Below are 25,989 nucleotides of genomic sequence, written 5' to 3'. Positions count from 1 at the left end.
CCTCGCTCTCCTGACCCACATGGGACTTAAATTGCTTTCATCAGTGGTTTCTGTTCTCTACTCTGAAAGGTTCCTCATCTGCAGAAGAGCCAGAGACCTGTGGGAATCTGTTTGCTCATAGTGGTGAGCCTTATGTAGTTTCGCTCAGTAGGAAGCTTACAAAGACAGCCCAGTTGTTGTGGGCAGAGGAATCCTCTTAAAAAACAAATCAAACAAAACATGCTCATGATTTCTAATTCTTTCCCTTGTAGATCACATGAAAGGATTAAGGGCTCCTTCCTTGAAAAGAAGGCTGGAATGCAGGTAATTGGTTTGGTTTTGCTCTTTCTTTGTGTGTAAGTAAACGTCTTAATTGAGAGATAACACCTAGGCAGAACAGTACATACATCCTAACAGGTAGCCTATATAAACATTATGTAGCTTTCACACAGATAAGAAGTTGACCACTACCGTGTCCCAGACCCCTGTCTAATCTTACCTGCTTTTTCTCCCAGAAGTTATTCCTATTTTGAGTTTTTGTCACAGTGAGCTAACTTTGGTTATTCTTGAATTTTAATATAAACAGATGGCTTGATATGGTGGTGTAATCCCAACGCTGAGGAATCAAGAGGATTTGTGAGTTCAAGGCCAGCCTGAGAACTTGTCTTAAATAAATAAAAATAAACAAATAGGATCATGTACTAGATAGATTAAGACATCTTCTTCTTAAAGATTTTTCAAAGTTTTTTTTTTTTTTTTTTTTTTTACATGTATGCTTGTTATACCTATGTGTAACTGTGGTTACCAACATTCGTAGCTGTCCTGTGAGTGCTAGGAATTGAACCTTGGTCTTCTGGAAGAGTGGCTACCTTAACTGCTTGAGCTACTTCTCCAGCCCCATTTAGTTCTTCACATGGTATTTATGTGATTCCATCTGTGTTGCTGGCAGCAGCAATGACTCATTTGTCTTTATTTTTGTAAGAGAATATGTTTATGTGTGTAAATGGTGGTTCTGCTAACAGGAATCCTACCTAGGCTGGAGAGGTGGCTCAGTGGTGAGCACGGTGGACTGCTGCAGTGATGCAGGGGACCAGGCATGATGGAGTTGAGAATGTAGTAGTTCACTGTCGGACTGAGTTCTGAGTTGAGGGTCAGTCCAGAATGTATAGGCTCTGATGCAGCAGGGAGATCCAGCCTCGATGAACTGAACCTCAAGCAGCCTCACAGAAACACATCTATTGATTATTACACAAAAGGCTTTTTTTTTTTTTTTTAGGGTAAAACAAGTTCCTGAAACCAAAGCCCCTAATCTAATCTAAATGTTTTGTGAAGGAAAGCATCACACCCCTGCAGCTGGTCCTTACTGTGTACTGTTTGTAATATTCAATAATGCAAGGCATTCCAGGAGTGCCAATGACCATCGTGTGACCAAAGTCAAGTAAAGGGTGTGAACTTCCTTCTGAATTATGACTCTAGAGATAACAGAAAACAGTCTCTGTCTTCTACAGTGATTTCTTCAAGGTCAAAGTACTTCTAGAAACCAAGTCTTCATTCTGATGCCTACCCTAGGTACAGGAGAAAGCAACTTTTTCATTCTAATGTTTACCCAAGAAATAACGATTCTACTAGAACCCCACTACTGTCTACTTGGAGCTGGTGTCCTCAGTAGAACCTCTTGATAACCTTTTAAATAGGTGTTGTTATTACTTCTAACTTACAGATGAAGAATCTAAGAAGCCAGATAGGTTAATTTAGTTACCCAATGTCACAAAACCAGTGAGTGGTAAGACCAGGGTTTTAACTAGGTGTAGTCTGTCTAATTACACAGAGCTGTGCCTGTATGTCAGCTCTGTATTGCTGTGTAACACATTACCTTGCAACTGAGTATCTTAAAATGACGCCAACCCTCTGGTTTCTCTGGGTCAGGAATTATGACAGTGTACAGTGGGAATTTCTAGTTTCTGCCTGCCTAGAGTCTGAAGTTAACCAAACTATACCATTATTATTATTATTTTATTAGAATTTAATATGAAGTTAATTTACCAGAGATATGAATACAGGGACTGGAGTCGTAGCTCAGTGGCTAGAGTGCTTGACCAGGCTATGCAAGGCTCTGGCTTTGCTCTTCAGCATATATAATAAGTAGATTTATGTGATGCAAAAAGCAGCACCCTTTCCTGTTCCCTAGAAGCAGATTGGCATTTGGTGGCACCCTTTCTGGATGTACCTGAACATACACAAGCACTGTTCATCTTTACTTTCTTCTGGTGCCGCACTTCCAGCCCCGCTGCACATAGTCTCTTACCAGCACTGCGTAATACAAGTGGTGGTCTTCTCAGGAAGCAGAAGGACCCCACGCATCCCTTTCTCCTGTCCTGTGGTCAGGGTTGAAATCGTTGATGCTAAACACTGGTACTGTGGTAGCCAGCTTGCTGTCACTGTGGCAAAGCACGTGAGAAAAACAACCTAGAAAGGGCAAGATTTACTTTGCCTCCTGCTTTCAGTCTGTGGTTGGCTGGTTCCATGGCTCTTAGGCTCCTGCCGAGGAGGGAACATAGCAATGGATGAGGCAGATGAAAGCTGCTAACCTGCAGACGTGAAGCTGAAAGCTAGACTCAGGAGGGACCGGAGATAGTGAAGTTCTTCCACCTCCAGGAATGCTGGTTCATGGCTACCTCACAGGATTGATGTATGGATTCGGTCAGAGGCCTCATCTACCTCCAAAGCCCCACCTCTCTCTGAACATTAGCACTGGAGGCCCAAGCCTTAGCACTTGGGTTCTGAAGGGGATTTTATTTCCAAATCATGGCAGGTATGTTGGGAGCCACTGTCACACTTTCCTTGTCACCTGACTGATTTCCTAGAGAAAAATGACATTCTGCAAAGTGCATTGCAGACTCAGCAAAGTGGCTTATTTGGCATTGTGCTGAGCCAGCGTTTTCCCGCTCTGTTTCTGTGTTTTGCTTTCAGCTTGAAGGTCTTCCTGTACTGTTCTCCAGTCACTAAGGAGCTGTTGTTAACTAGCCCGAGGTACAGATTTTGGGAAAACCGAATTGTAAGTCAACTGTAATTCAAAAAGTCGTAATTTTTGAATAACACCTCTTTGTTGTGTACATGGGGAGTATATTTAGAGGCATCTTTAAAAAAAATCATTGGGATTGATTATTTAAACCCCTTTCTTCATGCATGTGAATTCATCATGGAGTAGAATAGTGACTGAGGTGTGACTGGGCAGGTTTTCCCTTCTTGTTCCTCAAGAGTGTGATTTAGGTCTTAGGCCTAATTTACTCTGGGGACTGCCTAGCAGAGATGTGTTAAAGTGCAAACACAATGGGCTTTATTGTATTTTTTAAGTCCCAGGATAACTCAGGAAGAAGGAACATAATTTAAAGGTTATAATAAAAAGGCTAGGGCCTGAGAGATGGTTCAGTGGTCAAGAGCACCTGATGCTCTTCTAGAGGACCTGAGTCTGGGTACCAGCACCCACATTTGGCATCTCACAACCGCCTGTAACTCCAGCTCTAGAGGATCTGACTTTCTCCTCAGTTCTCAACAGGCTCCCTACATATGGTTGGCATTCTTACATGCATGTGCATACACACACAAACACACACACAAATAAAATTAAATCTTAAAATATTAAAAGATAGAACGAAGCCAAACATGGTACTACAGACCTGCGATCCCAGCATTTGGAGGTCTGAGGCAAGAAGATCACAAGTTTCTTTTCCTGTGGTTCTGTGGAGTGAACCTAAGGCCTTGCGTGTGGCAGGCAAGTGCTCTACCACTAACCTATATCCCAGTCCCAAGAACAAAAGTTTCATGTCATCTTGACCTATGTAGCAAGAAAGAATGAGAAATAGAAAGGATAACTTAGAGAGTATATGTGTGTGTATGTGTGAGAGAAAGTGTGTGTATGTATGTGAGTGTACATGTGTGTGTGTGAGAGAGAGAAAGTGTGTATGTGTGTGCGTGTGAGTGTGTGTGTGTGTGTGAGAGAGAGAGAGAGAGAGAGAGAGAGAGAGAGAGAGAGAGAGAGAGAGAGACTAAGACTTACTATGTAGCCTGTAGCCTTGGCTGGCCTCAAACTCAAGAAATCCACCTGCCTCTGCCTCCCCAGTGCTGGGATTAAATATGTGTGCCACCATGCCTGGTCTAAAATCAATAACTTTTTATTTGTGGAAAAATGAAATAGATCTCTCCTCCAGAAAGTAGTCAGAAGAAAATTGCTACAACATATAAAATGCAAACATGGCAGAAAAAGGTCCTATTTTGATCTTTATTATTTAAGGTAGGAACAGACTTCTCAGTTGAGGCTAAAAAACTTTTAAGAATGCCCAAGGAAGACCAATACTAATCTAGATATAGAAAAAAAGCAAAAGGATTGATTTTTAAAAAGAAAAAGGGAAAATAAAAGAAAGGAAAGGAAGAATATTTACCAAAGAGAAGTCCAAAGTAGCTGTTTTCCCATCAAAAAGAGTAGAACCTAAGGCCACAACCAGCAAACAAAATATAACAGCCAAGCAAAGAACAGAGCTCCATAAGGTCCGAGGAGGATGTTATCTGCTGTTACAAGATGCTGCAGGTCAAGAGGGTATGAACATAGGTGCCCTCAACAAACCACCTCTGACTCTACATGCTGACTGCTGCCCTCCGTCTGGCCTGATGCTCTACCTGAGAAGGATGGAGAGTAGGATTAGAGTTAGGACTTACTACAAGCCTGCATGAAGGGTCGCATCTTGCTGATGTCTGACAGATGACAGCTTAAGTCCCTCCTCTTCCACCCCCTCTGCCCCACATCTGGCCAGCCTCTGCAAAAAAAAAAAAAAAAAAAAAAAGCAAGATCAAAGCAGCCCACCCCTTTACCACAGAGGGCAGGTGTGCAGCTCAGAGGTGGTGCACATGAGCCTTGGGTGTCTGATCCCCAGTGCTACCAAAACAACAAATGGAACACTAAAACAGGAGCCCGTGCTTCGGCCCAGTGGGAAAAACCACTTGCAGCACGCCTGACGACCTGAGTTTGATCCCAGGGGTCCATATAGTAGGAGAGAACTGAGTCCACAGGTTAGCTTTTCATCTCTACGTGCTCACGGCCCCTCCACTGCACAGCAACTGATTAAATAGGAACAGTCTCTTAAAAAGACAAAACAGCTTTCTGTAGACCGAGTCTACAACAGTCTGTGATAATAGCGTCCAAAGGATGACTAGTTAAGGAGATGAAATTCTGATAACTGAATTTGATCACGGCGTACAAGCCAGGTTGATCTGTATCCAAGAAGTATATGTGGACATTATGTTTCAACAAAAACAGCTGCCAACACTGTCTCTGAAGCCACACCAGCCCCCTCTTTCTGCTTGGGCGCCCAGAAGATCCTGTGCTGGGAGGAACCTATCATCATGCATGTTTAGTCTCCACATCCTGTCTGCCAACTGAGTGATGTCCATGTCCTCTGCACATCTGTCACAGCAGCTCGGCTGCTTTCCCTTTGCCTCTGGGATTGGGCCTGCAGTTCCATAAATTAATCTGTCTGGGACAGCCGGGCAGTGGTGGCACACGCCTTTAATCCCAGCACTTGGGAGGCAGAGGCAGGCAGATTTCTGAGTTCAAGGCCAGCCTGGTCTACAGAGTGAGTTCCAGGACAGCCGGGACTACACAGAGAAACCCTGTCTTGAAAAAACAAAAAGCAAAACAAACAAACAAATCTGTCTGGAACAGTCAAGGAGTGAGGAAGGCCAGACACAAGCTGGAATTCAGACATCTAGACTCTGGGAGAGCAGCCAACATATGTCAGCATCCCCTTCTAGCCTTGATGCTGATGGCCTGCTCTGACCCTGCATGTGAATTGCACTTACATTAGCCCCTAACTGGGGAAGTGCATAAATGCCTGTAATCCCAGCACTTGGGAAGTTGGAAATGGGGGACCCCTGGTGCTCACTGGTGAGCTCTAGGCTCCGTGAGAGAGTCTGTCTCAGAGAAGAAGAGATAATCGCAGAAGACACCAACATCAACCCCTGGCTTCCATATGTGCAGGCACACACACAGGAACATGTACACACCCAGGAGTTCTAGCCTGTGCTGGTGCTTTAGCTCAGTGGCAGAGTGCTTAACAGACCCATGCATGTCACCAAACATATAAACAGGCAAATAGAAAAAGTAGAGAAAATTTAAGTTATCAAAAATCTCTTCAAAAAACAGTCTCAAGCCTGGGTGGTTTCATGGTGTATCATGAGCACGAGGCTTTTCATCTGTAAATGGGATACGTTACTAGTGAATGTGGATGTGTATACTGAGTATGTGTATGCAACTCGCTGGATGTGTATGCTGAGTGTGTGTTAAGTGTGTGTGTGTGTGTGTGTACCGAGTATGTGTATACTAAGTGGGAATGAGTATTGAGTATACGTGGGCTGGAGAGATGGCTCAGCTGTTAAAGGCTAGGCTCACAACCAAAAATATAAGAGTACTGAGTATATGTGCGCTCCTTCTGTGTGTGCTGAACCTGGAACTTGTGCATGCTAAGTGCTCCAACACTGAGCTGTAACCCCATTGCAATAACAGTGGTTTTGTCTTGTTATAGCATTTTTTAACTTAATTATACTGAGATCAGAAATGGTTACATGAAATCAGAAATGGATACACAAAATCAGAATGTATATATGAAATCAGACTGTATACACGAAATCAGAATATATACATGAAATCAGAATGTGTACATGAAATCAGAATGTATACATGAAATCAGAATATATACATGAAATCAGAATGTGTACATGAAATCAGAATATATACATGAAATCAGAATGTGTACATGAAATCAGAATATATACATGAAATCAGAATGTGTACATGAAATCAGAATATATACATGAAATCAGAATGTGTACATGAAATCAGAATGTATACATGAAATCAGAATATATACATGAAATCAGAATACATACATGAAATCAGAAGTGTGTCTCCACTTACTCTCTTTTCAGATAGCAATTGAAATTGAAACTCCTACCCAGATATCTTTAGTTGATGAGGCATCGGGCGAGGTAACTATATAGTAAATATTTTGTATTTTCTTTTGCTAAAATGATTGTTTAACTTTCTCTTTAACTTAGAATGCTCATTTATTCATAAGAAATGATTTAAGAGTGAAGTTCATTTTAGAAAAATAACTACAACATTTGCAGGTGTTTTGATCCCTATGTACTGGGTTCTTTGACAGTGCCCTGGGGTTCTCTCACAGTAGGGAGCTGGGGTTCTCTGACAGTGGCCTGGGGCTCTCTCACTGTCCTTCACTGTGACTTCTTAGCTATCATTTCCTGGTGCCTTCACACAGTAGGAGAAGTGAAGTGAAACAGTTGAGAGGAACTAAGCAGTAGAGAGCATTGTTCACTGGGGAGTTAACTTCAAGAACAAGTCACCAGTCAACAGTTTTAATTAAACTCCCAGGGGTTACTGTTTCAACCCCCATGCTTCAGGGGATGGAGACATTCAGTCATAGAGTGTTGTAATTGTTTCCAACATTAGAAAGATTAAACATGGTATATTTATTTTTTAATTTTTTGCCTTTTTTTTTTTTTTTTTTTTTTTAGTTTTACATGCTCATGATGGGAATGTTATTTGTTAATATTACACAGAGCCACTGTCACACTTACTAAGTTTCTTACATCTGGGATATAAAAAATAGTTAGTTAAATTTTTTGAAGCAAATTTAAGTATAATGGTTATTTTCTTCTTAAATAATTTCCTTGTTTTAAAATAAAGTCTTCGGCTGGAGAGATGGCTCAGCAGTTAAGGCTGCTTTTCCAGAGGTCCTGAGTTCAATTCCCAGCAACCACATGGTAGCTCACAACCATGTATTATGAGATCTGGGGCCCTCTTCTGGCACACGGGTGTACATGCAGATATTCAGACATTAAATAAATAAATCTTTAATAAATAAATAGTCTCTGCCCAAGTCAATAAAATTTATTTTTCAACTTTAAATTTAGTACTAGTACTTTTTGAATGTATTGTTTTAATAGTAAATAAGATTGTAGACCAATTTTAAACAAAACAAGGCAAAACCGCATCAAAATGATACTCGAGGCTAAGAGGGGTCTTTCTGTCTTCCGGCAGCTGAGTTAGCATTTGCTCTGTAGTCTGTTATAGCACCATCATCTGTGGCTTCACTGTGTGGAACTTGGGGTGACCTACACGTGTGACCGTAATCAGAAGAGAGATGGCCTTTTAGATGTTTCTCCTTAGGAGAAGGTCACAAATATTCCTCAGAATTTCATCCTGGTAGAGCCAGGTTTAATAGGCAGGGGATGAAACGTGAAACAAGAACGGAGGGAGGCAGGGAGGGATGGAGGGAGGGAGAGGAGAGAAAAGGAGGGAGGGTGAGTGGGCATGCAGGCAGGCAGGGAGCAGGCCTGAATCTTTGCAAGTGTGACTGGGGAGGGGTGTTTTATTGGCCTTGTCACCTGCAGATGCTTCCTCCAAGCCCAGCCGTGAGTGCTAAGGCAAGCTCTTGGGAGAGGTCTTGCTGTGCCAGTGGTTACATGCCTTGTCCTGTGACCTGGCTTTTGTGCAGTGTGTGTCCAGCCCCAGCTAGGAGGCCCCTGTTGAGAGGGGCCTGGAGGATGAGTAGTGGAAGCGGAGGGTGAGGAATTATTACTGAGCAGTGAACTGTTGCAGACAGAGCTCTGTCCCCTTCTTGGAGGGCTGGAGAGTCAGTGGTACCCAGCAGGCTCTGTCCTAAAGGGACAATGTCATGTTCAAGGTGACCCAGGACCAGGCTGTGTCTACTCCTTTCATCAGTAATAGTGCTCTTGCAGTATTTATCATCACACAGTTCATCCATTTGAAGTCCTGATGGCTTCAATACATTCACAGAGCCGTCTCGTCAGCACCACAGTCAGTTTTAGAGTATTTTCATCACTCAGAAACCCTGGACCTACTACAGGCATTCCCACCCCTCCAGCCCCAGCTCCTGGTAACTACCATTTCCTTCCTGTCTTTTTGGACTTGCCTATCTGTGGAATTATTCTGCACCATGTGACTTTTTCTCTGAGTGTTTTTCAAGAGGCATCCATGTATATGTATATGGCACACATGTATAGATTTATCTTTATGGCCAAAGGGTATTGCATGGTGTGGACAAAGCACACACTACTTATCTATTTATTGGCTGCTGGATATTTTGAAGTATTTCTACTTTGGGGCTGGTGTGGGTAGTCATGCAGTGGGCATCGTGAACAAATGTCTGTGTGGGCATTCTCCTGAGTGTGTACCTAGAAATGGAAGTGTTCCTGTCATAGCTCTGTTAAGGGAGTAGACAAGGGTTCCCCTTAGTCCGGGGATTGGACCACGAGGGAATGAGAAAAAGGTGTGTTCTTGTGATACATTGTGAATTTAGCCAGTTCCTAATGATAACTTCTGTTCCTGTTTTTTGTTTTTCATTTTCTTTTTAGAAGGAAGAGGTAGTTGTGACTCTCTTACCAGCTGGTCACTGCCCCGGATCAGTTATGTAAGGGGCCCGTCTGTTTCTATTTCTTTCTCTCTATATATACATACCATATTTGTAGAAACAGCTTTTTAGGATTTAAAGGTAGTATGTGTACAGAGATAGATACTCTTTTTCTGGCAGTGCTTTTAATCTTTATTTTAAAATCAAACTTGGGGAACTGAGATGAGGACCATATGGAGTGTGGATACCTTTAAGTGGTGTTTCTCCTGTGACTTTGGGCCATCCTCTCCCAGGCATTTCTCCCTGGAGTAGAATGATCTGCATATATATATGAAGTGTTAGACCATTACAAGACACACCTAGTGCTCGCCCGCCCTGCTGTTTCATCTTATTTGATTGTAGTTTCTTTTTGCTACTCATGGGGAAAGGTGGCATTACTTGAACTTAGCACCACACTGTAAGGGACGTGTTGGGCAGGAGGCCTTTGCTGAGGTTTTAGCCTTTGCTTGCTTTCTTAGGACTTTGTCATTTGGAAGTCATTGAGGTATGCTTATTTTTCAGGTTTTTATTTCAGGGCAGTAATGGAACTGTCTTATACACAGGAGACTTCAGACTGGCAAAAGGAGAAGCTTCCAGAATGGAGCTTCTGCACTCTGGGGGCAGGTATGGCACCTTCTAGAATTCTTGGCTGTTTACCTTGAGTTGAATAAATGTGTGTGGGTGTGAGTGCATGCTTGTGTGCGTGTGCACACACTGTCCCCATCATTCCAAGCTTTTGTTGGATTAAAAGTCAACTTGATGTAAAAGTTGTAATAAAGCTGGCGGTGATGGTGCACACCTTTAATCCCAGCACTTGGGAGACGGAGGCAGGCGGATGGATCTCTTCGTTCAGGCCAGCCTGAGTTCTAGGACAGCCAGGGCTACACAGTGAGACCCAGTCTTTTTTTATTTTGTTTTTTTTGTTTTTTTTGTTTTTTTAAAGGTTATAATAGTAGTGCAAATTTCCCTCTTTAAAATGAGGTCATGCAGTGTTCTGCATACTGATTGGAATGGAATGATGGTGACATAAATCGATATAAGTCACTGGATCAGGTGTGCAAAAATCAGTATTTTTACATTTTATCTGTGTGTGTGTGTGTGTGTGTGTGTGTGTGTGTGTGTGTAGGTGAGGATGATTGGTGGGAGTCGGTTCTCCTTTCACTAAATGTGTCCTGGGGACTAACTCCAGCTGTCAGGCATGGTGAAAGGTAAAACTTGCCTTTACCCACCAAGTTATTTCTCGAGTCCAAAAATCTTTTTATTGTATTGTATTTTATTATATGGAAATTGCTTTTCAGTAAAGTTGATGGACAAAATGTTTGCAAGTGGAATGGAACACGCTCAAATATCTGAGGGTCTACATTATTTTATACACAATTTTGCCCCATGAAATGGCTAACACTATTTTTTTTTTCTTTGCAGAGTTAAAGACATCCAAAGTGTGTATTTAGACACCACTTTCTGTGACCCAAGGTTTTACCAAATCCCAAGTCGTGTATGTTTCCCTAGAGTGACAGATCTTCTTGGGGTGATGGGTCTGCCTGGGGTGTCTGCTTGGGATTATGACTCTGCTTGGGGTGATGGGTCTGCCTGGGTATGAGTATTCCTGGGGTGACGGGTCTGCCTGAGGTGTCTGCTTGGGATTATGACTCTGCTTGGGGTAACGGGTCTGCCTGGGTATGAGTATTCCTGGGGTGACAGGTCTGCCTGGAGTGGTGAGCTGGTGTGGCCACCTGTCTTGTTGGGAGGGTGTAGTTGTCCCCTTGGGTGTGATTACTTCTGAATGTCACAGAGGAAAAAGGTTATATGAGTTTCTCCAAAGTATCAAATGTTGTTGGTGTCTAGGAGGAGTGCTTGAGAGGGATTTTGGAGCTGGTTCGAAGCTGGGTCACTAGGAGTCTGCACCACGTCGTGTGGCTGAACTGTAAAGCAGCTTATGGCTACGAGTATTTATTCACCAACCTGAGTGAGGAGCTGGGTGTCCAGGTACCAGTCCCTTTCCAGGCCCTTCCCATCTCTTCCTCTCCCCTCCCCCAAATCACTGAAACCAGGGAGAGGTGGGAGCCGCTTGCTAAGACAAAGCTGTGGCAGAGGCTGACCCCTTGGAACTCTCCTCATCTTTGTAGGTGCATGTTCTCACAAAAGGATGTCACAGCCCACAAAGGGCAGAAGAGTCTTCAGTGCCCCAGAGGCAAAGTATTTTTTTTTCCAAAGTGTGGGGTATGAAATAAATAACAATGATTGTGACCAGTATCAAAAGTAAACTTGAACCAAGTAATGTCTGTGATTATAATATTCACACATCACACACATATACAAATACACACACTTATCTGAATTACCTGTCTTTTAAATTCTTTTTTCATGCTGGGTAGTGGTGGTGCATGCCTTTAATCCCAGCACTTGGGAGGCAGAGGCAGGTGGATTTCTGAGTTCTGGTCTACAGAGTGAGTTTCAGGACAGCCAGGGCTATACAGAGAAACCCTGTCTCGAAAAACCAAAAGAAAAAATAAATTTTTTCACACCTTGTCTCTGTAATCTATAAAGGTGGCAACTATTTGCCCCCACTAAACTTGTGGTGTAATTTTAGGGGTGTCTAAAGAGTGGAAACTACCTCTCTGAGCCCCAGGGGAAAGAAGCCAGGGCAGAAGAGTGCTTCAGGGAGAGGCATTTGATGGTGATCCCAGAGTTTCCTTGAGTCCCTTTGCTGAGATGGGGACAGTTCTAGATCAGGCATTCACCAGGAGAAAACAGTGATGTTTACTACTAAGGTAGCTCAGGGATAATCTGCAGCTACCTTTCCAGACATTTTTATGAGGATTCTCTTGTGTGGTTCACTCTTGTCTCCTTCCTGTTTTTCTTAGAGAGGCTGGGAAGTCACAGTCACCGTTACTTCTTCATTTCATCTTTTTCTGAGAGAAGCAGGTGCATGGCCCAGGCTGGTCTGAAAACTCACTCTATAGCCAGACTGACCTCAAACCCGTGATCCTCCTGCCTCAGCCCTCCGAGTTCCTGGATTATAGTCCTGTCACTATACCTGGCTTAAATTTTCTCTGTGTGTGGTTATGCATGCATGCGTGTGTGTGTGTGTGTGTGTGTGTGTGTGTGTGTGTGTGTGTGTGTGTGTATATATATATATATATATATATATATATATATATATATATATATATATATATATATATATATATATATTGCATGTGTGTTAGAGGCCAAAAGTTAATTTCTTTTAAGACAGAGTTTCTCATTGCCTTGGAATTCAGCAGGTAGCCTGGATGGCAAGTGAGGCCCAGGGATCCGCCTCTCACCTCCTCCCTTGGGATCACAAGCACAGGCCACCATAGCCAGATTTTTTTTCTTTTTTTTTTTTTTTTCTTTTTTCCTTTTTTTTTCATGGGTTCTGGAGATCAAACTTAATTCCTTATGCTTGCAAGGCAGACTTTACTGGCTGCTTCATCTCCCCCTCCCTCATCCTTTCCTTCCCTTCTTATTGGTCATAAGTAAGTCAGTTGTAAGCCGAGCGGCCATGTGGTGGTTGTACTGAGTTCTTTCTGCACCCTGCCTCGTCCCGGCCAGCACAGCGACTGGACATGATTCCAGGGTGTTTGTTGGCCTCATACGAACGTAGAATGCTACTATTTTATTTCATGAAAAACAAATTTAGGTTTTGATTTCATGAAAAACAAATTTAGCAGGTTTGAGGGGGGTTTGTTTGTTGGTTTGTTTGTTTGTTTTTCCTGCATCTTTCTCTCCTCTGCCCAGTGAAGCTTTATGAGACAGGACAATCCATGTCCTGCTGTCCTGTGTGGCATGTAGCATGCCATTACAGTGGGCTGGTTTTTGTTGGGTGACATGTTCACCAGAGTACTTGGAGAAGTGAGAGGACAATAGAGGTAGTTGTCTCCTTCCTCCTTTATGTGTGTTCTGGGCATCAAATTCATAGCCCCAGGCTTACCATACCTTTTTTTTTTTTTTCCCCACTGAGCTGTCTCACCAGCCCAGTAGAAGATTCTTGATTGCTTCTTTCTTGTTCTCTGCTATATATATTCCTGGGGTTTAGAACTGAGTTTGACATCCAGTAGATGCATAATCAGTATGATTCAAGTTTTTCTTGAAGGACAGTATGAACACAGCCAGATTCAGCCTTTGAAATGAGTCCTTATCCTAGTGACACCCTGGCAGGATATTACCACACTGAAATAGTCCAGGACTAGACTGCAAGAGAAAATTGCAGATTTATTCACTCTGGACGATCCCCTTGACTAACGACCCCAGAACTATTCATTCTTAGGAATGCATTTCAAATAGTGTGCTTTCCTCTGCTGTTACGCACAGGTTCACGTGGACAAGCTGGATATGTTTAAAAACATGCCTGACATCCTGCACCATCTCACGACGGATCGAAACACCCAGATCCACGCCTGCCGCCACCCAAAGGTACTGGGAAAACTTCTGTCCTGTCGCTTTCGGGACCTGAGAAATCGACATGAGGAAGGCAGCCCAGAGATTCTCTTCCCGGCCTTTTTGGGATCCTAGACCGTTAGTTGGCGGTCATGCAGCTCTACATACCTGTATCCCATGATCTGTACTCAGCATGAAAGTTTACTTACAATGAAGTTAGTAATCTTGCCAGCTTATACTTTAAGCAAATTACTAATTCTTTGAGAATTTCACACAATGTCTTAGTCATGTTTACCCTCTGCTCCTCCCCCAGGCCTTCAGTATATAAGCAGGGCTGCCTTGACACCTCTCAATTTCCTTCCCCTCTCCCCCACATGGCCCAGCTTAGTCTGATCATGTCCTAGAATCTCCAAGATGTCCCTGCCTCTGGCTCTGCTCTCCCACATATCTACAGTAAGCCTCCTCCTCCGGCATACCTGGGAGCAGTCTTGTTTGTTTTCTTTTTATTTATTTTTTCATCCAGTCATGTGCCGCCTTACCCAGCCCAAAGAGTAGCTTGCTTTTGATTTTCTTTTCTGAATCTTCACTCTTGACAGGGTCAGACTGCTGTAGTCTAGGCTGGGCTCAAACTCACGATCATTCAGCCCTGTGTCTCCTCGAGGAGCTTGAGGATTCTCTCACTACCACCCTATTCTCCAGCGTTCTATTCTCTTTCCTCATATGGAGGGCAGTGAGGCATCCAGGTCCGGCGTTCTGTAGGCGAGCTCTCAGTTTGGAATGACCTACTTCTTTTCTTGTGTCTTTATTTTTTTCATGTCCAAAACCTCATCTGCAACCGCTTTTGAGATTCAGTCTACAAGCAGCCTTGTTGAAGATATGTAACTGCAACTTAAAACAAGTATGCATGGAGGTTTGTTTATTTGTTTGGTTGGTTGGTTTTGACTTCAGGCAGAAGAGTGTTTTCAGTGGAATAGATTACCCTGTGGTATGACTTCCAAAACCAAACCTGGACTCCACATCATCAGCATCAAGCCATCTACCATGTGGTTTGGAGAGAGGACCAGAAAAACAAACGTGATTGTGAGGTAAGCACAGCATCCTGGTCTTCTGACACTAGAGGTGAAGTGTTGAACTGAGTATGGTTTACACACAGATCAGCAATAAGCCCAAGGAGAGAAAATGGAAGCACCTAGTATAATAGAGGCACCCCCACAGCGGCCCTCATACCTTAACAAGCCTTCCTTGATTTGGGCTCTTTAGTGTCTCCATAGCCAGTCCCCACAGTTGAAGAAGTTGACTGCTGTCTAAGCAGCAGTCCCGAAAGCCACCGAGCTTCCCGGAGCAGCTTACTTTGAAGTTCAAGCCTGTGACCCCATTTAGTTTGGCTCAGTGGCCTTTTGTGTTGTGCTTTCCCCTCAGGACCGGAGAGAGCTCATACAGAGCTTGCTTCTCTTTTCACTCCTCCTACAGTGAGGTAAGAGTTCCTGTCAGCTCCTAACTCAGGGGCCAGGCTACCTGTATGTGCATGTATGCGGGGGGGGGGGGGGGGGGGGGGGGTGAGTGTGAGTGGAGGCCAGAGGACAGCCTCAGGTGTCATCCTCAGCTAGGCCACCCCACTGTTCTGCAACGGGTTCTCTCATTGGCTCAGAGCTCACCAGTTACGCTAGGCTCTCTGGGATTACAACACGGTTCTGGGTATCAAACTCAGATCCTCATCCTTTCCTAGCTGAACTATCTCTCCAACCCTCCTTTCACTGTTTTCTAACAATGGTTCTTACTTGTGCAGTCCACATTTCTGTGTGTGCCTGCTCACTACAATTAACCCAAAGCCCCAGCATCGCGCCTTATTGGGCTGCAGGAGTCCTTTGCAGTGGGGTGGATGATGACGAAAGTTGAATCCCTTGCCGTGCACACTGTCAGCTCCTACAAACGAGATGATACTCTGCGTCCTTGTTTTAATTCATATTATAAACATCTATTCTTTATGTAGTCTGTAATTGTGTGTGTGTGTGTGTGTGTGTGTGATTTCACTACTTCAAATAGCATGTAGTTATACTGCTAACATCCTGTCTAGTTCCTGAGCACAGGGAAAATACATATGCCAGATAAGTTTGGTTCAGATTTGAGTTATGGTGGTAAACACTGGGAGTTGAGTGTTAGATGGTCAGCAGAAGATGAAGTGTTTGTGCACAGACAAAAGAGAAGGATGGTAGGAGAATCAATACAGCACAACTTTTCGAAAATGCCATAACGACATAGAATAGTTTGTATACTAATTTTAAAAAGACAGGGCTATTCATCTATTGGCTAAAAATGATGGTGCCAGAGATGCCCTGTAACTTCATCCTCCCCGTTTCCCCCCTGGGGACAGTGATTGAGTGTTCACACATTCATTGTGGATGGCGTCTTATAGAAATCACTGCAACAAGGTTTGAGGGTATTAATGTTCTCTGTTCAGGCAAGTAGTTGGTGACAGGTTACCTTGAATGATGGAAAGAGGGTGCTTCTCTATTGGCTGTCTCTTGTCTCGTTGTGGCGATATCATCTCTAAGGAGTACTGAGTCATTGTGACAGAGGCTCAGCCTTCCTGTCAGTCCTCCTTAGAAATCACAGGTTTCTCTTAAGTCCAGCAGGAGGTGGGTGAGACAGGCAGTTGTTTTTGTTGACATGTCTCCCTAAAGGTCACAATAAGCAATTGTGAAAAGTGCCTCAACATTCTAACTCAAGTGCAGTTCGAATGTTTTCACGGTTCCTGGAGATCCCGGGATGCTGCTTCCTCTGTGCACCAGTCACCCCTCTGCAGAGGGATGGAAGTCTTTTTCTTTTTCTTTTCTTTTTTCTTTTCTTTTTTTTTTTTTTACATGTTACAACCATTCCTATAAAGCCGGAGCACTGTGGGGGTGCAGGGAGGGCAAAAGCATCCAGACCACTGCCTGGTCAAAAGGGATGGAAGCATTGCCATTATCAACTTTGTTCTGCATAATGACTGTATGTTTTACCGGGCACCAGGTACTGGAGCTAGGATTTTATATGTGTTTATATGTAAATGAAGAATCTGAGCCTTAGACCCTGACTGAGATCACAGTTTACCAAGATCTAGTAAGTGAGCTTTGCCTGAGTTGTAGAACTCTTGAGAGGAATCCTGACAGGGTTCCTCTGTTTAGCATTGTTTGGCAAATAAATAAATAAATAAATAAATAAATAAAGTAAAAATAATCAAGATACTTGTGAATGTTTTAAACTATGATTGTTTAGAATTGTTAAGAAACAAGTTTGTATTTGTAGTATTTCAAGTTGCACATACACATACATTACACACACAAACACACATACACAATATGCAGACAGACACACACACACACACAGAGTCTTGGAACACTTCAACCAATTGTCTCAGTCAGAATCCACACAACCTGTGCTGCTAGCAGCCTTGCTTGGGTTCTTCCTGTTTCAGTCTTGTGTGTGCCCCTTACTCCGCATCCACCTATGTGAGAACAGTTTTCACCTTAGCACCCAGTGTTGCAGACTTATGGTAAGGGGCCCTCTCTCTGGCACTAGAAACAAGTGTACAGGCAGGTTTGTGCACAGGCAGGCTGTTCTCTATTGCCTGCTAGGAGAGACCTTGGGCTACAGTCTTCACTACAAGTCTTGCCCTTGCTCTCTCTGGGCTCCTTAAGTAAAGTGCTCTTGTGTCAACTGTGTTGCTTATCTTAGGGACTGCAGTCTAAGATGGAAGGGGCAGGAAAGTTTAGTGTCTGCCCAGGGTAGTGACCACTGTGTGCTATTTAAGTCCACAAGAATAGGCATTAGAACAGCTCAAGTAATCTCCAAGATGCAGTTGCCTTGGCAATGACTATTAGTCTGTGGAAAGAGGTGTAGTTAAAGACCTTGTCTTCTTGTGTGTGTTATGGCCACAAAAGGAGGAATAAGTGGACCATGCTACCAGACAGAAAACTTGGTAAGGCTGAGTGGATTCAGGATCCCCAACAGTTCTCATAATTGAGAATGGTAGGTGTTTAAATCTACTCCCAACCACCTTCCTGTCCTGGAACACGGCCCACTGCCCCACAACTAGTCAGCTGTATTCTAAGTCACATGGAAGAAGCTTTGCAAATGTAGGCAACTGGCCTTGGACAAAGGGATGGATGGTATATTATAAAAAGACAAAATCTTTAGATCCCATGTATCTGAAACTCAGGTCTTTTTGTGGAGCTGGAACCTGAACAAAGTTCAAATGTACAAGTTCCTAGCCCCCCACCATAGCCCAGCACTAGAGGGGGAAGGTCTGGGGAAGGAGGCCTAGGCATTGCATGTGTCCCTAGGTGGTCATATACAATAGACATGTTCATAGATCTTCATACTTGTTTATATATGCCACCATTACCCTCTCCTGACCCTCTCCTCCCCCCTCACTAGTCCCCTTGCTCTCCCCAAACAGTCCCCATCAGTTGTTATTACATATTGTTAAATCTAGTTCCCATGTGTCTGTACATGTACATGTGTGTATCTATATAGGATTCACATGAAACAAAATGCTTTTTGCCTGCGTTTGCTTTATTTTGCCCAGCAGAATGTTCTCTAGTTTTATCCACTGTCCTGCAGAAGACATCATTTATTCCTTATCGCTGTAGAAAATGCCATTGTTTCTGCATGGCACTTCTCCATTCATCCACCCAGAGATAGGTTCTGTATGTTGTGAACTGTGAGTAGACTGACGCCTCATTTCCCATCAGACAGATATCTGGTGCATTCTTTATTTCTTCTAGATTAAAGATTTTTTGAGCTACATCTGCCCAGTGAATGCGTATCCAAATGTCATTCCAGTTGGCCTCACCGTGGATAAGGTCATGGACGTGTGAGTAGTTTCTGTGGGGGACTCATGTTGCTAGCAGTGGTGTTGGCTGGGAGGCACGGGACTGCTCAACCTGAAAGTTTGTGATTCTAGAACCCATCTCCATGGTAACATTTGAGCTTCCCTTTATTTCCGTTTCTTCCTGTCTGCCAGAGGCAAACCCAGGTTTGTTCTACCTGCTGTTCTAAAAGAAACTCAGGAAATTACCTGCTGTTCTAGAAAGTCTAGTCAGTACAAGGTTAAGCAAGGACGTTCACAGGTCTCAGCTCCCAGGGATTGCCAGACATTCTTTAAGTTCCTGTGGGGCGCCACCGCAGGGATTCAACGAGACCTCAGGGAAGGGGGCGAAAGAATGAAAGGACAAGAGACACAAAGAATGAGAGCAAGTCTGGGGTTCTGATCAAGCTCTGAAACTTTAATTTTGGGGGCAGGTTATAAAGACACAGCAAACCGGGAAGTTTGGGCGAGAGTCATTGCTTAGGGCGATCCTACTATGGAATCCTTATTGTCTAAGACCAGTCCACTGTCATATCCTTATTGCCCTAGACCATCCCACTGTCATATCCTTATTGCCCTACCATCCCACTGTCGTAACTGGCTCCCAGGGAATGCCAGACGTTCTTTAAGTTCCTGGGACCTGAGACCTGTGAACGTCCTTTCTTAACCTTGTACTGAGTATAGTCTTTCTAGAAAAACAGGTAATTTCCTGAAGTTCTCTTAGAACAGCAGGTAGTTACCTGGGTTTGGCTCCCAGCACCTATCATTTCTAGTGGGCAGAATGTGTGGGTAGTGTCAGTTTGTCCTGGGTGGAATCCTGTCCACCAATTACTTGCAGCTTGACCAGATCACTTCAAAACCAGTCAAAACTGAACAGCAAATCAACAAATATTCAATAAATCAAATGAATCAATAAATATTAGCAATATTCATTCATGCATACTTGTTGGAATTCTCAGGAGTCTACAGATAACTATGAAAAGCACCTGGCAGAGAGCCCATAGGTTCTCAGTCAAGGTATCTTTGAAATGGGAGAGCAGGCAATGCAATAGTTATCTTTTACTGTTACTTTATGTGACTTTTATATTTTACACTACAGTTATTTAGTGTGTGTGTTCGTGGGGGGGAGGCGTGCATGGGGTGTTTGTGGGTTGGGGGGCATGCATGGGAGGGCCATGAAGGATATCATTCAGGAATCTCCCTGAGACTGATGAAGACTGTATCACCGTGCTTGGACAGATAGGTGAAAAAGGGGCAGACAAGGAACCAGGGGATTAGGTAATTTAAAATTTCATTGAGGTAGGTGCTGGGGTGGGGGGTCACAGGTGGTCAGTGGTCTGCATTCCCATGTCATGAACGTTCAACCATGTGATGCGATAGGTCTGCCTAGCACAGATGGCCCATTCTGAGATATTTCCCCATTTTTGTGGTTATCCCAGGCTGTTTTTTTGGGAGGGGTTTTTATGGTCTTGTTCTAGATTTTATGGTCTGTCCCTGGAGCTGGTGCCTTACTTAAGGTCTTTTTTCCAAAATCAAGCCTGGTTCTTAAATAGAGACAAATGGGATTTATATTGTTCTTTCAAATGAAATGGGTGCAGTGAAGAAAGCAAAATGCTACTCCATCAGTAAAAAGGAAAAGTTTATTCTGAACAGGCAGGGTTGTGTCTATGGGGAAAGCAGAGAGAAGGGGCAGGGGGTGAGGGGATTTCTAGGGTTTTAAAAGGAACCAGGTACCTGGGAGGAAGGGAACCTGTGATGTGCTAACAGGCACTCAGGCATTTTAATGGGAGAGCCAGAAGTGCCAGAGATCAGAGATGGCTTCCTTTTAGCAGGTAGAAGCTATTTTCTCAAGTCTCTAAGGGAATGCTGGCTTTTGTCTAAATTCTAGACTTTGGGAAAAAGGACTTCTTGGGACCAGACAGGTAGGAGGCACAGATTTAGAGTTGGCACTGAGGACAGTAACTGAAACCCAAAGGAAAAGGAAAAAGGAAAGCGTGAGAGCAGAGCTCCAGTGGGAAACTAAGTGAGATACAGGTTCTGCCAGGGAGTGGGAGGAGGGGAAAGTGGGAGGAGGGGAAGAAGGAAGGAATTAGCAGCCAATTCTGATAAGCTAGAAAGATGGCTCAGAGGTTAAAAGCTCTTCCTGAGGACCCAAGTTTGGCTCCCAGCACCCACATCCAGAGGTGTACAAACAGCTGCAACTCCAGCTCCAGGGACCCAATGCCCTCTTCTGTCCTCCATGGAACTACCCACCCTCATGTGATGGACACATGAATGGATACAGAAATAAAAACAAAATCTTTTTTGAAGAGTGACCTAGTGCAGGACTGTGATGTCTCTGGTTACCTTGATAATGAGGTACTTGTGAATGCTCACAGCAGTTTTAGTAGACTTGTAAGTTAGAAGCTAAAAAAGCATGGTAATCCAAAGAAAGCAACATGCTGGCTAGCAAGGCAAGAGTTAAGAACTTGATCTGCTAGCTGAGATTTAAGATTGTCTTGGAGATTTAAATGGGAATATACTTAGAATCATTTGGACTGCTTGTTAAAATGTATACTCTCCTGTCTTGCATTTCAACAGGGCAGTCTGTGGTAGTCAGGTGAGTGGGTAGGTGGAGAGTGACCCACACTTTGCAAAAGTTACCCAAAGAGAATGCATGAAATGGCTCCAGAGAGAAACAGTAACAGCAGATTCTGGAGGTGTCCGATGGGACAGAGCCAGGGACTATCATAGACATGGAAATAGGGATGACAGATGGGAAGAAGTCTGGGTGAGCTTCAGGGCTCTCATCATCTGCTATGGTGGTTATATGACCCTTAAGGCTTCTGGCAACCTGGCAGAAGGAAAGTAGGTAATGCAGCCAGGCCTCAGTGAGGGCAGACCCTTCAGGTCTTATTTCTATGTCCTAGACTTCAGCCTGTGGCTCTGCAGTTGGGAGATGAAGTTTGTGGGATTCTTGTAAGAGGGAACTGAGAGTCATTCATAGGGAGCACACCTGCCTCTGCTCCCTGGATGCTAGACAGTTTCACTGGTTACCTAACCCTGTCTTGGGATAGAGTTGTACGAGCAATCAATCAAGTTTGGCTTTAATCTGCTAGGACAATTCCCCCACACGAGACCGAGACCAGTATCTACTGTGCTGTCTTGAAGTGCTTCCGTGGCCCACTTTACTGTTTTGCAGGATCTTTATTAAGCATGGCCTGTCTCCCACAAATGCTCACATGACCTCCCTCTGGCTTTGTTGTCATCTCTATAAGTAATGCTTATGCTTTATCAGCTTTCCCCAAAGTAGAAAAGTAAAATTTTCAAATGTTCTGATTTATGTCAGTTTAAAGCCTCTATGCCGATCTTCCCAATGTGCTGAACCAAAGTACAAACCACTTGGAAAATTGAAGAGAGCTAGAACAATCCATCTTGACTCAGGTAAGCATGGTCCTGGGCTTCCTCACATATGCCCTGTGACTGGTGTGGGCTGTGAGGCAGACTCTATTGTCACCCTGGGGCAGTTTTGCTACATTAGCAGATGCTGAAGAGAGATTTGGCTGCCTTTGGTTCTGATCAGCCAGAGCAGTGAGGATATGCAGGCAGCTCTTCTCTGTCCATTCCTACTTCCCTATAGTGCTCTTTCACTTGTAGTTGAGAACACAGATAAACTCTGACTAGAAATGAGAACTTCAGATTCTGGACAAAGCCTTGTTGGCTTATAACAGCCAAGTTTGGTGGTTATAACTTTAGATTTTCATCCTTTGGTGGAATGCCGTAAGTGAATCTTCACTGGAGGGTGCTATTTATTAAACATTTATATAGGGCAATTCTTAAGCTCCATCTTCTACAGCTACTACAGCTTAACCTGTAAAACAAACTTGCAAGTGACTCCCATCTGGCTTGGTCAAAGAGAACACTGGAATTTAGACACCCTCACACCTACCCCAAGTCTGGCAGGAAGTGATAGGGCTTGGATTGAACCAGGCCTGTCTTTCATTTTTGCTTTTATGTTTGTATTCCTTTAAACTCTAATTTAAAATTACCTTGGATATTTTTATGTACATGCCTTTTACTCCCAAGTGTGTCTGTACACATGTATGCCTGGGGCCCTCAAAGGTCAGAAAGCATCTGGCTATGGAATTAGAGGTACAGTGACCATAAGCTACCATGTAGGCACTAGGAATGAAATGGGTCTTCTGCAAGAGCAGGTGCTCTTAACCACTGAGCCACCTTTCCAGACCAACAGATATATTTCTTATAGTTCTGGAGGCTGGAAGTCTAAGAACAAGACTGGTAATGTAGGTTTCAGTGAGGTTGTTTCACGGTTTGTAGTTGGCCACCATCTTGTGCTTACATGGCCTTCCCTTTGTGTATGCAAACAGTGGAGAGGGGGTGCTCCCGAGCTGGAGGCCTCTACTCCTTTATGAAGACTCCACAGGTATCACCAGGTCCCGCCTGATGACTCCACAAATTTCCTTAGGGGCACACTGGACTCAGCAGTCTTCTTCCTTATAAGGAAATCTGTTCCTTTTAGGCACCTACCGAATCTGTTTTGTCTTTTTAAATTTTTTGTTTGGATTGAATGAAATACTGGTTTAAATATTTGATTAGTGCTCATTTCTATTTGTGATTTTCCTTTTCCATATTTATTATCTCTGGCTCTGCCCTTTCTAGACTCCTATGCTCACCATTCCTCACTAATATGTAATGTAGTGATAATTCACATCACTTTTCATCTTTACAGGCATTATTTTAACAGTCTAGTAAAAATCTCTACTAGACACTTTATAATACATAATAGAAACAATGTATATTTTAGTTCATGCATGTCATTGATTTTATTGAGTGGGTTTTAAACTATTTTTAAAACATGCTTTTAATTGGAATTACATCATTCTCCCTCCCCCTTTTCCAGTTGTTCCCATAGCCCCCTCAAGTTATTATTTACATACACAACTATGAAAAACTGCATAGAAATAAAACTTGGTTTTGTTTGTAGATAGGGTTTCAGGGCTGACAACTTTGCATTGGATAATTCCGGGAACTGGCTCATCTCTGGAGAGGCAAATCATCCTTCTCCATAGACACTGCAGGATCCCCCCCTTCCACATTAACATGGCAACTTATGTTCCCGTCCCATCCTGCTCACACAGCCGTTTCTAGGAGAGACTATTTACAGCAGACTTTTGGTATTTTGGCTCGTTTACAGTCTCTGTGCACCCCGCTCAACAGCCATAGCTGCAGGAACTCTGATGTAGGTATCTGTATTATGTCCAGTTGTGGCTTTCTGTGATGGTCTTCATTTGCTGTAAAGAGACATTTTTGATGGGGGGGGGGGGGAGTGGGGGCTACACGTATCCAGGAACAGTAGCTCATTCATAACAAGGGCTCAAGAGCAGAGGGTCTGGAACTAGACTTGTGGGTTTACAGCTCATTCTCTACATGTTTGTTAACCAGGCCTTCGTGTCCTTTAGTTCTTAAAATATTCTACGGGTTGTCCACACACAGGTCGTCTTAAATCAGCGTTTACACAACTGCCTAGAACTCCAGCTCCAGGGATATAGCACCGGGAGCCTTCCTGGGCACCTTATTCATAGACATGTACTCATACAGATACACACACATACACATAATTAAAAACAAGATCCTTTAAAAAATGTCGCCCCATGAAATCTAGTGGTCACTCAAGTTTGAAAAGTTCTGACCCATATTCTCAACAGATAGCAGCCTCTTTGAAGATTGGCATCTGTGTTTTATACAATTCCAAGATTAAAGTCCTATGTAAAGTACTTCAACTTTCATTAAGTGCAGATTCCCCCTTCCTTGTTCTGTACATGCCGGTTTTGTTTGTTTCAGAGGAAGAAGATGATCTCTTCGATGACCCTCTACCAACACCCTTAAGGCACAAAGTTCCATACCAGCTAACTCTTCACCCTGAGGTATTTTCCATGAAGGCCCTGCCTTTAGACCAGCCTGAACTGAGACAAAGCCCAGGACGCTGCCAAGCAGAGAGTATGCAGAGCCCTTCTTTGGCCAACTTTATAGACTGTGATGAATCCAACAGCGACAGTGAAGAAGAGCTGGAAACTCCACCCTCACTGCAGAGAGGTGTGGGCCCCACGACACTCCCCCAGCAAAATGCTGATCCAGATGCAGACATACCACAGTGGGAAGTATTCTTCAAAAGAAAGGATGAAATCACAGATGAATGTTTGGAAAACTTAGCTTCCTCCATTGAGACAAGGGGATCTCAGTCACCAAAGTTTTTCAGTGACTCACCAAAGCTCTGCAGTGACTCTGATGGAGAATCCACCCATATCTCCTCCCAGAATTCATCTCAGTCAACTCATATAACGGATCAAGGAAGTCAAGGCTGGGACAGCCAGTGTGATACTCTTTTGTTATCGTCCCAAGAGAAAGGTGGTGGGGACAGCACCTTCTTGAACAAGGGCACCTATAAACCCCAAATCAAAGAGAGCACTTCTACCTCTCAAATACAACAGGATGCACTTTGTCCACAAGAGACTTACTGTGATTTGAAAAGCGGAGCTGAAGTAAATGGAGAACCAGACACTGCGAGCGGCAGGAGATCTCCACCTGAGAAACCACTGCTCACCAGCACACAAGCAGACTCACAGAGCTCCTCCGATTTTGAAATCCCCTCAACTCCAGAAGCTGAGCTTCCTAAGCCAGAGCATTTGCAGTACTTATATGGAAAATTGGCAACAGGTGAGAGTATAGTTGTTGAAAAAAGAAAATGTTCACTCTTAGATCTTAAGAAATAAAACTGTTACTCTAGCAAGGGTCCTTGTCCAGTCTTTCAGTGTTGTAACACAATGATAAACACAAAAGTCCTGGGCAGCACTCATAGCTCTGGATGCACGTGGCCTGGAGGGTAGACAGCTTGTTAGATCAACCACTCAACCTACACGGAGTGACGCATCTGTATACTGAAAGATCAACATGAAATAGTTAAAGAATGCTCAGATGACCTAAAAGAGAAACAGGCTCAAAAACAGCATTGCATAAGACGGTAGAACTAAATCTAAACATATAATCACATTAAATGCAAATGATATAAAAAGATTTATAAAAAGACTGAGTCCAGGAAAAACAGCTCAATTATGTGTTATTTATAGAAAACATGACTCAAGTGATGTAAAAGTTGAAGTCAAAGGACAGACCGTGTAAATATGGTAAAGAAAGCCAGAGTGATACAGTAGGAGCAGACACTATCCCTGACAAAATGTCCAACTCACCAAGAAGATATAATGGTAAGGTTCCTGCCTAGAA

General features: G+C 43.5%; 1 protein-coding gene across 10 annotated transcripts in view; it reads left to right on the top strand.

Moving 5' to 3' along the window:
* Nucleotides 1-25,989, top strand: part of Dclre1c (DNA cross-link repair 1C) — a 36,088-nt gene that overhangs the window by 903 nt on the left and 9,196 nt on the right. For 3 of the 10 annotated variants that reach the window (XM_076939477.1, XM_076939476.1, XM_034510924.2), the window contains exons 2-14: nt 252-303; nt 2,950-3,034; nt 6,958-7,017; nt 9,427-9,482; nt 9,984-10,085; nt 10,884-10,956; nt 11,307-11,447; nt 13,797-13,898; nt 14,811-14,947; nt 15,282-15,336; nt 18,629-18,717; nt 22,040-22,134; nt 24,553-25,425. In XM_076939477.1, coding sequence (XP_076795592.1) covers nt 252-303; nt 2,950-3,034; nt 6,958-7,017; nt 9,427-9,482; nt 9,984-10,085; nt 10,884-10,956; nt 11,307-11,447; nt 13,797-13,898; nt 14,811-14,947; nt 15,282-15,336; nt 18,629-18,717; nt 22,040-22,134; nt 24,553-25,425 — 1,920 coding nt within the window. Of the gene's footprint in view, nt 1-251; nt 304-2,634; nt 2,792-2,949; nt 3,035-6,957; nt 7,018-9,426; nt 9,483-9,983; nt 10,086-10,883; nt 10,957-11,306; nt 11,448-13,796; nt 13,899-14,810; nt 14,948-15,281; nt 15,337-18,628; nt 18,718-22,039; nt 22,135-24,552; nt 25,499-25,989 lie in introns of those variants that run through there. The other 7 variants (XM_076939478.1, XM_076939479.1, XM_076939480.1 and 4 more) reach the window with 7 other exon arrangements.

Source organism: Arvicanthis niloticus, chromosome 8 (assembly GCF_011762505.2).
Source record: "Arvicanthis niloticus isolate mArvNil1 chromosome 8, mArvNil1.pat.X, whole genome shotgun sequence".
Lineage (NCBI taxonomy): Eukaryota > Metazoa > Chordata > Mammalia > Rodentia > Muridae > Arvicanthis > Arvicanthis niloticus.
The sequence above is the reverse complement of the archived record's forward strand: the minus strand, read 5'-3'. Positions and strand labels throughout refer to the sequence as shown.